Raw genomic sequence first — 13,075 nt, 5'->3', positions numbered from 1 at the left:
CTTCCCAACCTACCCCCTTCCACCAACCAGCTCCCTTACCACCTGGTCTCCCTGCTTCTGGTCTCGACTCTTCGAGATCATTTTCCACATGATTTACAAAGGATCTTTCTCTGTGATCTTTAGAAAAAGTCCAGATTCTAACAAAAAAACCCAACTGTATGACCAACCCGATATCCTCAATGGTACAGCTCCTGTGTACCACCCCAGTTTCATCTCTCATCGTGTTCCCCACATCTACATTACCTTCCATTCCCAGAGTGCTCCCTGTTTCATGACACCCCCGGGGTGTCTGTACTTGCTGCTCCCCCGTGGAAACCCCCTGGGTCCCATCACCAGCTTAGTGAACTACTCACCTTGGTCAGTGTCGCCTGATCTGGGAGGTCCTTTCTGCTCAATAGACGGTTTTCTCGCCCCAAACCCACCCCCCAGGCCGAGTGAGCTGCCCCTCTTTTGCACTTCCACAGCACCCTGAATGTGCCCTAGCCTGAAATGGGGTTGCTGACTGACTTGCAGATCTCCCTCGCTGAACTGTGGCCTCAAGGAGTTAGAGCCCCCTCGCAGCGCCAGTTCCTAACACAGGACCTGATAATACTCAGGAAGTGTTTCATGAACCAAGGAACAAACAGTGACAAATCACCTCTCCAGTAGCAGCCCCCGTCCTGCACGCCTAGAAGGAAGCATCATAAGCAACATCAAATGCTGGGGAGGAAGCAAGCACCTTCAAACAGGGATCGCCGTGTGCGCACGACAGAATACACAGGTTATGGGAGATTATTCATTTTCCTTCACCTTGTTTCCCCTCTGCCTTTGAGTCCCTGGGTCTTTCTCCGTTGGGATTCCCTGTGCTCAGACTTCATTCTGCTTTTCCCACTGCTGTCGCTCATGCGTACCACACAATTTCTCAATATTCTTATTCAGTATTCAGAACAATATTCTCACGGCAATTATTCTGAACAGCTAAGAATTCTTTTTTTGTTGTTTATTTTTCAATTTAAATTCAATGAGAATAGCTAAGAATTTGAAAGACCGGAAGACTACGGTCACTCCCTTACGTTGTCAATTTCCATTCAGTCTTCTTGTCTCTATAGAGTCCATGACCTCAACTCCGTTACCTGCTCTGCAAATGGAACACACTGAATCAGCACACTTACATTGTCACACTAAGTTACTAACATTTCAGATGAGATTTGTAAACGACACTCGTAAGGGGTTAACTATTAATATTCCTTTCAACAACCCCCTCCCATCCCGATGCAGAGGCTCGTTGTTTGTTGCTTGTTTCGGCACGCTGATACTGGCCCTCACTTTGTGCTCACTCTGCCCCCTCCCAAGATCCTTCTATGCCCAACCTGGGGTCATTCTGGTCGTTCTTCATTTTGTCAGCATAATGGATTTGAAGGTCACTGGGGTTTTATTGTAGACAATCCACAACAATCCACAGATAATGTTAAAATGTTTTTAAGAATAAGCTTTAAAATAATTAGCCATTGGTCATTCCATAAAGCTAAACACACCAAATAAATTTGTGTTCATCTTTACAATCTAAAGTATTGCAAAGTAGTTGTCACTGGGCATTAAATTATACAATGTGAAATTAACGAGGACAGGCCATCTCTACAGCCGTCCTTTTGATGAGTCTCCAGGGTGCCTAGCTCTCATCCACCACCATCATGGCTATGTAGTCCTTGTAATGAATGGAATTCGATTCTGGGTCAACGGCAGCAGACAGCATTTCTTCCATTTCTTCCTGAGAAAAAGGCTCACCTGGGAAGGACAAGAAGAGAGTTTCCATCACTGACAATCTTCTGATCATTTTCTTTCTCCTTCTCTCAGCCAACTTCATTGCCCTGGAGCTGCCCAGGTCCCCGCTGGGCTGCTGGCTCCCCTCCCCGGGCCCTGGGGTCAGCGTGTCAACCCAGTCCGGAGATCCCAAGAGCGGGCTGCTGTGCCCCTGGCAGGTTTGGGACTTGTTTACCTTGTGGATGTTGTAGCTCAAACAAGCTATGAAATCGATCAGTTGAGCCAACCCAGCAGGAGAACATTAAGACATCCTGAACAAGGCTGGTTCTTTGAATTAAGGCTATTGGGATTGCCTAAGGATTCACCCGAAGTCCCAGTTTTCTAGGGCGTCTTATCATTATGTTCGCAAGGGTGTGAGGATGGGACCGCCCGGTCTCGATGCAAAATTGCTGAAGGGCGGAGGCTCGAACAGCAACCACCGTATCTCCGAATATCCCCTAACCAGGTCTGGCCGCTTCATGACGCCAGCTGAGCCCAGGGACAGATGTCATTTTTCCGCCCTGTCTAGACGGCCCTCTTTGTCACAGCTTTGGCCTAGTGTTGCTGTCAAACGGAACCAGAAGCAGCCCAGAAAATCTGTGGCTTTCGCCGGATTCAGAGAGCAGCGGAGGATCATCGCGGACATCGGTTTCACCAAGATGAGAAGCAAACTCCAGAAGAATGTTGGAAATACCACCAAGCACATAAAAAAGAATTTTGTCCTGATATGAAGTAAAAATACAGAAACATCCAAATCGCCGCTTTCCCCCCAAAGAGTCTTCTCTGAGCAGGTGAGTTACCAAGGTCTGTGGATCGCTCACCTTCTGAGCTTGCCACCTGCCCCATGAACAATCCTTTCTAGGCTGGAAGTCAGCTCATACCACAGCAGTTATTCACATGGGATCGTGATGACAACGATGACAGATGATCAAACAAGGGGAGTGTGTCGAGTCCTTGAAACCGTCCTTACATCCTAAGAAAAGAATGCCTACAGAACCTACGGAGACGATTCTGAATCTCTCTTATACCCGGCTAAATCCACTGCCAGTGAATTCTGATGGGCACCACGGAAGTCCTTAAAAGTATGTTAGTAACAAGCATTTCTTGAGAATGGCTGTGTTCCAGATACTGACCTGTGTGTGCTTCAGATACGTTCACTAAGTTAACAGCCCAGCAACCTCATTAGAAGAAAGAACTGCTACTCCACTTACAGAAGAGGACACCAGGGGCACCTGGGAGGCTCAGCCTGTTAAGCATCCGACTCCTGATTTCAGCTCAGGTCAAGATCTCGGGGTCGTAAGATCGAGTCCCACAGAAGACCCACATCGGTCTCCCTGCTCAGTGGAGAGTCTGCTTCTCCCTCTCCCCCTGCTCCCCCACCCCCGCTGCTGCTCTCTCTCTCAAATAAATAAATAAATCTTAAAAAGAAAAAGAAGGAGCAGAGGACACCAGCACACAGATGCAAGGCTGCTTCCTCCGCTGCCAGAGAGGGGCAGAGCTGGGATCTGGATGCTGCCGTCCAGCTCAAGGTCCATGAACTCAGGGACCACACTCGACTGCTCAGAACAAGGCCTTGCTCACAGTAAAATCCAGAAGGCAGCCACGCCGCTTCCTTGGGCAAAGAAGGAGATACGCAGTATTTATTAAGGTTGGAAGGAGACTAGCTTAATGATTAAGAGCACAGTCCTGGGAGGTGGACTGCCTGGGTTTAAGAGCTGGGCGAGTCACTTCGACTCTCTGAGCCTCAGTACTCCTGTCTGTAAAATGAAGTGATAATAACAGTGCCTACTGAATGCGGTCGTTATGAGCACGAGAAATGTTATTATTGAAAGATCACTTAGAACGCTGCATGGCATGTGGGTGGTAATGTGCGTTTGTTTAAAAAAAAATTTTTTTTTTGAGATCTTCCCTGTTCCTAAATACTGTCTGACACCATACACACGCCTGGACAACTTGTAGGAATCTGAGTCCATATGATTTGCCACCTTCATCATGTGACATCCTGGGCATTCAGAAGGCATCATCCCAACCTAAGAATGTGTGGAGATGGTGAACAGCCACGTTGTATCCACGGCAGCCCGCTCCTGATTTCTCTGTCAGTCAGCAGCATCACCTCGATCCCATCACCAAGGTCAAAGACCCGTCACTCCAGCCCCAGTGCCCACCTCTGTCCCCCACACTCCGTGACTCACCGAGACCCATGGGTCCTGCTGCACACGGTCCTGCTGTGGCTATCACTTCTTTCTGTCCAACACCCCCTCCTGCACCATGAGGCCCATGGGCCCAGCACCCTACAAGGCATCTGCGGTGCCCACATGGAGACTTCCAGCCCCCCGGGCCCAGGCTTCAATGGGCCCGTCCACACACGTCCCCAGATTTGTCTCTTGCTGGCTGCCAGCGAGACCTCTGGGTCCTCTCCCCTCACAGACTCCAGGATATCACAGTATCACACTCACCCCGGCTCCCTGCTACTGTTCACACCGTGTGATCAAGGGCATCTCTCTCCATCGACCCCTTCACATATTCTTCGCTCATCTGCTCATTCATTCATTCATTCATTCATTCAACACAGACTTGCTGAGACAGACCGGACGGGCGCTGGAACGTGTAAGACTTCAGCCCTGCTCCCGGTAACTCACCCACATGAAGCCTACCGTCCCGAGAACACACTGTCTTGTGCTGTGAATTGTCTCCCGTCACCTTTGATTCCCCCAGTCTAACATCCTGGAGAAATGGGGCTTTGAGTCCCTCCCACTGCCCTTAGTACCCCCCACCTCCACACGGCAGGTCACCCTATTAATGACAATGAGTTCTTTCTGGCCATTTTGACTAAATTCACATTGCCTCATATAATCCAGGATTCACTCCCCTTAATTAATCTGTAGGATTAAGAGGCTGGCGCTTTGAAAGCCATTCCCTTCCCATCAAAGTGAACCCCTAAGACATTTGTTACAGCGTCCCAGAGCTTGGTGGCGGCTGTGACGGCCATGTCACTCTTGCCCTCGTTGTCCGTAGCCCCACATCGCGGTGGGTGAGGCCAACGTGGTCAGCCAGCGACGCAGGTGGATGCGGTGTTCGTCTCCCTTCCTCACAATTAGCTGCACTTTTGATTCCGCCTCAAGCGATCACGACTCTGAATCACACTGGGCTCGATCTGGAAACCAGTGAACTGAACAGAGGATGGAGACTGGGGAGGTGACCAAGAGGGGCACGGTTTCAAGAGAATGCCCAGTAGGCCACTGACATTCAGGGAAAACAAACACATCAGGCAAAGCAGAGAGCGAGCGCCTCCAGGAAACATGGCGGCCCAGAGAGCCCAGAGAGCTCAGCCAATACGACGGCTCCGTGTGTGCGTCTATAGGTCAAGGTCAAAGCGAATACAGAGTTCCACCAGCAGAAAAAGCTGTAAGTTTTTGTGTGGATTCCATTCAATGGAGGCTGTATTATCTGTAAGTTCATCAGCTGAAAAGCTCTTCAAAAAGGAATTTTTATATAATCCAATTCAAATCTTCAATCTAGTAATAGGCATTGATTTCTACTGATTGACAGCTCATGTTTTCCAAGTGGCATAGCTTTTATTCTGAAAAATACTCTAACTGAATGCAGTGACTTCAATTTACAGCAGAATCTTTATATGTTATAAAATGCTATAAGGCAAAAGTCAATCTTTCTTTAACCTACCCTTTGTCCACTTACCCCGCAAAACAGAAACCACTCCAATACCAAAATAATAGGAACCATAAATAACTCTTTGAAACTGAATGATTGATTTAAAGGTGTTCCTAGAGTTTTTCCATAATTGTTGTTAAATTATTAATCACTTAAATAAGTCACAGTTATAAAATGCATAATAAATGCCTCGTACCTTCTTCAGTCATATACTTGATCAGTTCTTCCCTAGTCAGAAATCCACGTTTAGATGGATCTAACACCTAAGAGAAAAGAAGGGTAGATATTCTATTTTTTGCTTGGTGAATAAGTTCTACAGGATGAATTTTTCATATAAATATATGTAAAATCTGGAGCTTACACACCTCAAACGCTCGAAGAAGGGTATCTTCTGGAATTGGTCTGTATCTAATCATGCGGTAAAAGGAGAAACACCACAGTATTTAGCTCAGTCTCTACACAATAAATGATCACATAAAATGAAATAAAGCCTACTGATATGCAAGGATAATAACTTCCCTCATTGAAACATGTTTGGATTTCTAGAAGTTAAAGAAATTTCTGGAAGTTGAAAGCACTCCACACCCACAGAAGATACTGAGTTCAAATTCACTGGCCTACATGAAGATATTTATTAGCCTTTCTCATCATTATGAAAATATTTGGAAACGAAGTTTCTATAATAAACCAACTGTGGTAAACTAACACTACACGTTCCTTAGAAAAAGAATTAGGGTGAATTCTCACTGAGAGCTCACAATAGAAGATAATAAATACGTTGTTGATTTGTGCCTTGTGTGGCCTTTTGGCTCTGTGATCACACTTTGTTTATGAGATTAATACAAACATGGTTGATTTTTTTTTTTAAGATTTTTATCTATTTATTTGACAGAGAGAGAGGCAGGCAGAGAGAGAGAGAGAGGAGGAAACAGGCTCCCCACTGAGCAGAGAGCCTGATCAGGGCTTGATCCCAGGATGCTGGGATCATGACCTGAGCCGAAGGCAGAGGCTTTTACCCACTGAGCCACCCAGACGCCCCGTGGTTGATATTTCTAAGCACACTTCACCTGGAAGTTCAGAAGTATAGCGAAAAGTCAGAGGGAAGCGATCCCAGGATAAATATTTGGCTGAGTATAATACACAGAGTGAAAAAGCCAAGTGTTTTGAAATCAACAGAATTCTCATCACTGCTTCAACTTGACAATTACATGTACTTTCTTACCTTCTTTCCAGCAGTACTTCGGTCATCACTGGAAGAAACTTCTCATATCGAATGTATCCGGTGGGTTCTTCTTCCTCTACCTAAACACTCAGTAAAAAATAGCCACTGATTACTTCAAGTGTATTGAGCAACACCATTTCCCTAAGCCAAGTGCTAGGGATTTGATAATGAACATTTTGGGGCCTGATCTCTGCTCACAGTTTTTATTTGGTAGTAGAGACACAGATAAACCAAAAAACAACAGAGCTGAGTGTCTAATTATAAACACAGTGAAGTGACAGCACATGGGTCTATCAGAGTGTAGAACGAAGGAAAGTTCTAGGCCAGATCAGGAAAGGCACTGGAGCTGATTTACAAAATGTGCGTAGAAGCCAGTAGGGACAAGAACCCAGGTAGAGGAGCCTGAGTGCCCTTGGAGGCCAGAAGCCTGGGGGGAGGGTGTGCATAGCGAGCCAGGAGGAGACTGTTTCCAGATGAGGCTGGAAGGAGAGAAAGACACCAAGACCTTGCAGTGTCTTTTGGTCCACGAAAGTGACTTCGGCTGTTATCCTAAGAACGTCAGGAGATCCCTGAAGGTCTGGTAGGTGTGTGTGTAAAAGATCACACTGTTTGTGGGTGAGGTGGCTTCTGCAGTGGGCTTGGCAGCTGTGAGGGAGCCTGGATTAGAGCGGTGGCCATGAGGGAGAAGCGGACGGTTTCAAGAAATATTTAAGAAGTAAAAGCAATCGGACCCAAGGGTGCCTGGATGGCTTAGAGTTAAGCGTCTGACTCCTGGCTTCGGCTCAGACTGTATCTCAGCATCATGAGATTGGGCCCTGTGTGGGGCTCCACGCTCAATGGGGAGTCTGTCGGAGATTCTCTCTCTCTCTTCCTTTCCCTGCCCTTCCACCTGGTCGTGGGCGCATACTGTCTTTCTCTCTCTCTCTCTCTCTCAAAAAATTATAAACCTTAAAAAAGAAAAGGCAATAGAACCTGGTGCTGCATCTCTTCTGGGCAAGAATGAGAAAGAGAGCGGTCAAGGATTTGGACTTGCACAAATGGGATGGAGTGACGCTCTCCTGTGATAAGGAACGTGGGATAAGGGACCTGGTTCGAGGGCACCCGGGTGGCTCAGTTGGTTGGGCGGCTGCCTTCGGCTCAGGTCATGATCCCAGAGTCCCGGGATCGAGTCCCGCATCGGGCTCCCAGCTCCACGGGGAGTCTGCTTCTCCCTCTGACCTTCTCCCCTCTCAAGCTCTCTCTCTCTCTCTCTCTCTCTCTCTCTCTCTCTCAAATAAATAAATAAATGTTTTAAGGTGGGGGACGAGGTTAGAGAACCAATCGTATCTCAAGGACCAAAATACCTATCAAATCACTGTGATAGTTACTAAACGCCTACACAGTTAAGGGAACTTTGTTATACTACCACTAAATAAGAGAACACTAGACCTGAGAAAGAAATTTTGCTACTGAGCACTATTAGATGAGCAGGAGAGACTCCTGCCCTTTGGTTCAGCTTTGATGGTGTGGCCGAATAAAACACTATTGATCTGAACGTTCATGTCAGGCTATTTACAAGGAGCTGTAAATTTCCACTCCCTTTCAAAGTTTCTATTAAAAGGCTCATCTATCCCAATTCAACAGTGGACCTTTTAGCAGATTTATTCTTTGAGAAAAAAACAAGAAATCTGTAAGTTGCCGCTAAGCGGAACATGCTGTTGTCCAAATGACTCTTTTTCAGTGTTTATATTGGATGTTCTCACCTAGCATAAGGGGAGCCCTCAGACTCCACTATGGAGAGAAATTGTCATCCATCGAATGACAGAATGGTCCTCCACAATCTCTGAGCCCATCAATCCTCGAACCATTGTTTCAGCTGTCTCTATGTACAAGGCAAGATTTTGCAAATTAATGTTCATCCAGCCCTGATGTGCTTGAGTCACACTCTGTAACCTACCTACCCCTGGAGCCTCTTAAAAATAAAATGTCAATCCCATGAGATGACCTTTGGAGGGATAATTTTTATTTTTATTTTTATTTAATTTCTTTTCAGTGTAACAGATTTCATCGTTGAGGGATAATTTTTAAATTAAAATGGAGAGTTTCTATGCTGATGACTCCAGAAATGGGTTTCGGAAGCTAGACGAATGGTTTGTTTCCTTCTCTACCCTCACCCCCACCCCCAACAAATCACTGCAGAGCAAACAGTCTTGACCTTGAGAAATCGAACACCCCCCCCCCCCCCCGCCGGTGTTTTATGAGCATCTTCATCCATCTACAAAAGGTCTGTAGTGTTTCCAAAGGGAAGTCACCTCTCTAGCACTCTCTCCACCATGCAAAAATTCGCAGCATGTCGTGTGTGCCCCGTAGTGGTCCCCGGGCTCCCACAGGACTTCCACGAGCCCCCAGTGCTCTGAACACAGGGGTGAAAATGGCAAGCATTCTGGCCCCGTCTGTTTGTGAAGAGCCTTAACGGCACAAAAACAGCAAGTGAAAGCAGATCTCCAGCTATCAGGATAGCTGAGGAGGCATACATGCTCTCTGACTTTTTTGAAAGTCAAAGAGGAATAATGAATCCACAGAAGGCTTGTGGTTACAAAGGAAGAAGAAAAATAAGTAAATCCATCTTCATCTCAGGCAGACCTGAAAATCTTTCTATGACCCAACACTGTCCTCTAGAGGCCACATCTAATTCCTTCCTCTGTATGAAAAGATATGCAATGGCATAAAAACAATAAAACTATATGACCATTCTTGCTACCATGTTAGTAACCTGTTTAATATATACGTAAAAATATTTTATATCATAAAAGGTTTCTTAGTATTTAACCTTTTGGGGGGCCTGGGTGGCTCAGTTGGTTAAGCATCTGTCTTCATTCAGCTCATGATCCCAGGGTCCTGGCATCCAGTGGAGTGGGGTGTCCTGCTCAGTGGGGAGTCTGTTTCTCCCTCTCGCTCTGCCTCCCTGCCTGACTTGTGCTTTCTCTCTCTATCATAAATAAAATCTTAAGAAAAAATAACCATTTTAGGGGCGCCTGGGTGGCTCAGTGGGTTAAAGCCTCTGCCTTCAGCTCAGGTCATGAACCCAGGTCCTCTGATCGAGTCCTGCATTGGGCTCCCTGCTTGGCCAGGAGCCTGCTTCCTCCTCTCTCTCTGCCTGCCTCTCTGCCTACTTGTGATCTCTGTCTGTCAAATAAATAAATAAAATCTTAAAAAAAAATAACCATTTTATTTTAGAATAGTTCTAGATTCAGATTTAGATTTAGAAAAGTTGTAAAAAAAAAAAAAAAAGAAAGAAAGAAAAAGAAAAGTTGCAAAGACAGTGCAGAATTCCCACCATACCACCTACCCAGTTTTCTCTGTTGTTAACCCTTAGATCACCATGGTACAACTTTATTGTTTGTTGTCACAATTAATGAAGTGATATAGATACATTAGAATCTACTAAACTCCACGCTCTATTTGGATTCCATTTGTTTTTCTAAAAGTCATTTTTAGGGACACATGGTTAAGCATCTGCCTTTGGTTTGGGTCACGATCTCAGAGTCCTGGGATCAAGTCCTGCGTCAGGTTCTCCCTCTGCCTGCTGCTCCCCCTGCTTGTGCTCTCTTCTCTCTTTGACAAACAAATAAAATCTTTTTTAAAAAAGTCATTTTAAAAATATGGTAATTCCTCTATCATCACAAGGAGACAAGATTCTGAGCATCTGGAAACAAGACTGGAGACAGGGAAGGATAAGATGTGATTCTATTATTTCTGCTGCAGACAAATTAGTCAACTTTATGAGGCCATAGTAAGACTAGACAAAAACACTACTTGCCAGAAATGTTATGCAACAATGGCTCTATGATTATTAGGCCCACATATTAAAATATGTCATTTTAATGAAAATATGTCATTAAGATTTAATAGAAATATAGCACATATCGAACTATATTCGCATGTGTGTTTATGTGTGTGTATGTGTAGAAGGGGGATATATACATAGATATAGGGAGAGAGAGTGAGTTATGGGTTGAGTGCATCCTCCCCAAATTCATATATTGATGTCCCAACCCCCAGTACCTCAGAATGTGATTTATTTGAAGAGAGGGAATTTACAGACGTGATCAAGTTAAAATGAGGTCAGTAGGGTGGGCCCAAATCCAATATGACTGGCATCCTTATAAAAAGGGGGAATTTGAACACAGACATGAACACAGGGAGAAAGCCATGTGAGCATGAAGACAGCTGTCTACAAGTCATGGAGAAAGGCCTGGAACAGATCCTTCCCTCACAGACACCAGAAGGAACCAACCCCGCCCATGCCTTGACTTTGTACTTCTAACCTCCAGAAATGTCAGTTCATCAATTCCTATTGTTCAAGCTATTGTTAGTGGTACTCCGTTATAGCAGCCCAACCAAACACACACAGGTACACATACACACACACATACACACAGAGGCATACACATACATATATGTACATATATACGCACACATATATATTTTAAGCGTGCACGACTCACTGTAACCCAAAGACTTTGAATCGCTATCAAGCTTATGTCTCTACACTCACCAACTGGAGATTAACAAAGATACTGGAAATTCAGAACTAATTTTACAAGAGTTGATACACAGAAAAGAATGCAGCTCAGACCTGCTTTCCCTGAGAGAAAACTTAATTAACGACTAATAATGAAATGAACTCAAGAAACACCCAGGTAATAGCGGACATGTTGGAAAAGACTGAGAATTCGTGGCCATTTCTCCACTCCAGCAAGCCCTGGGAACACCCAGGGGAATTAAAAAAAAAAAAATAGGCGTTGCCTTTCTCATGGAAAAATACCCCAATACAGTCACAATGTGAGACAAAGAACCGTTTAACTAACCTGCTCCCCTCGCATCCTCCTCTGTGACAGGGAGAGCAGCAGGTCTACGCGCCACAGCCGCTGTGAAGTTCACGTGTGACGGGACACGAGGTCCCGTGAACCGCGAGTCTCTTGCTACGATTATGATGCTTTCTAGCAACAGCGCACACACGCCTGGTTCTCTATCTCTCTCTCTATCTCTATCACACCTCCTCCTAAAAGAATCAATCTCTGGGGCTGAAATCTCCAACACAACCTCCTTGACTCACCCGGGGGGCCCTAACTTGCTTGTACAGAAGTCTGGTCCTGCCATCTGTCTGCAAATGCCACTTCCCGCGTGGGGAGAACGTACTCCCTTTCCGGACAGATCTAACACCCTGTGCCTGGCCCCGCCCCCGGCCTAGAGGACAGGGCATGCCCTCCCCCTCCGCTGTCTCCCTTGGTGCCTCTTTGGACTGACTGATGGGGGTGGGGGGGTCGTACCAACCAGCCACCAAACACATCCCTCCTCTTCAGAAGACAAAACCAAGCCAGACCAATAGATCTGGTTACCGCCAACAGGAGCAAGGCAAAGTAAGTTATGGTCTCGCTTGCTTCAGCCACCAGGAGAGATAAGGTGCTGCAAAGGAGGTAATAATTGGCAAGTAGCCTGGGCAGCAGACCCCCCCCCCCCAGTCTCTTGCCGCTCCCCCCCCCCCCCCGCTTCCTGGCATGAAGAAGGCTTAGTAAATGCACACGGTGTGGGATTTCTCAAAATATCAACATATATCTAAGTCTCAAAGCCTGAGGCAAGTACTGTTTCTCAGTCCACTTTGGCAAAAGTCCATTTTCTTAATCTGTTTTGGCTTCTGCAGGAAGTCGGGCACAGGGAGGTGAAGTGCCCACCTTGTCCGTGATTGGGTCAGGCATTTTGATGGGACCACGGCCCAGAGGTCTTTACCTCCAATCTCACAGGGAAATCATCAGGCCATCCTTTTTCTCATTAAAGCATTATTTATTTTAATGCCAAAGTCACTGAGTAGATGCAATAAAACACACAGTGAAAATTCATTTCTCCCCAGTGACACAACCCTCAGTCAAGAGATTGAACTATTTCATGCTTCACAAACACCAGATAATATCAGTAGTTAAGATGGTTTATAAAGCACCTACATTTCAACTAGTTCCAGGTCACCAAATAAGATAGACATAACATTTTTTTACCTGTTTGCAGTTAAAAAAAAAAAAAAAAGCCATGAGATATTTCAAGTTAGACTCTAAATAACACATTCAAATTTTGGTGTAAGTCATGTTTCAAAATGAAAACAGGACAATTTAGAAACTATTTCTCCATCTTGGATGGAATAAAAGAATAACAAAGGTTCATTGGCATTTGCCCCCAAAAATTACCTTAACAAATGAAGAATTTTTTTTTTTTTTTCAGAGAGAGAGAGAGAGCAAGCATGAGAAAGGACAGGCAGAGGGAAAGGGAGAGAGAATCTTAAGCAGACTCCACACGCAGTGCAGAGCCAGACAGGGGGCTCGATCTCAGGACCCTCAGATCGTGACCTGAGCCTAAATCAAGAGTCCAATGCCT

The 13,075-nt window shown here is 45.5% G+C and overlaps 1 protein-coding gene across 11 annotated transcripts in view; it reads right to left on the bottom strand.

The window, feature by feature from the left end:
* Positions 1-944: 944 nt before the first annotated feature.
* EFCAB2 (EF-hand calcium binding domain 2) overlaps positions 945-13,075 on the bottom strand; it is a 108,672-nt gene continuing 96,541 nt past the window's right edge. For all 11 annotated transcript variants that reach the window (XM_059145219.1, XM_059145214.1, XM_059145217.1 and 8 more), the window contains 4 exons: positions 6,671-6,750; positions 5,814-5,856; positions 5,645-5,711; positions 945-1,764 (listed from right to left, as the gene is read on the bottom strand). In XM_059145219.1, the coding sequence (XP_059001202.1) occupies positions 1,649-1,764; positions 5,645-5,711; positions 5,814-5,856; positions 6,671-6,750 (306 nt within the window). In that variant the 3' untranslated portion in view covers positions 945-1,648. The remainder of the gene's footprint in view (positions 1,765-5,644; positions 5,712-5,813; positions 5,857-6,670; positions 6,751-13,075) is intronic.

This window comes from Mustela lutreola, chromosome 14 (genome assembly GCF_030435805.1).
Source record: "Mustela lutreola isolate mMusLut2 chromosome 14, mMusLut2.pri, whole genome shotgun sequence".
NCBI lineage: Eukaryota > Metazoa > Chordata > Mammalia > Carnivora > Mustelidae > Mustela > Mustela lutreola.
This window is presented reverse-complemented; position numbering and strand designations above follow the sequence as displayed.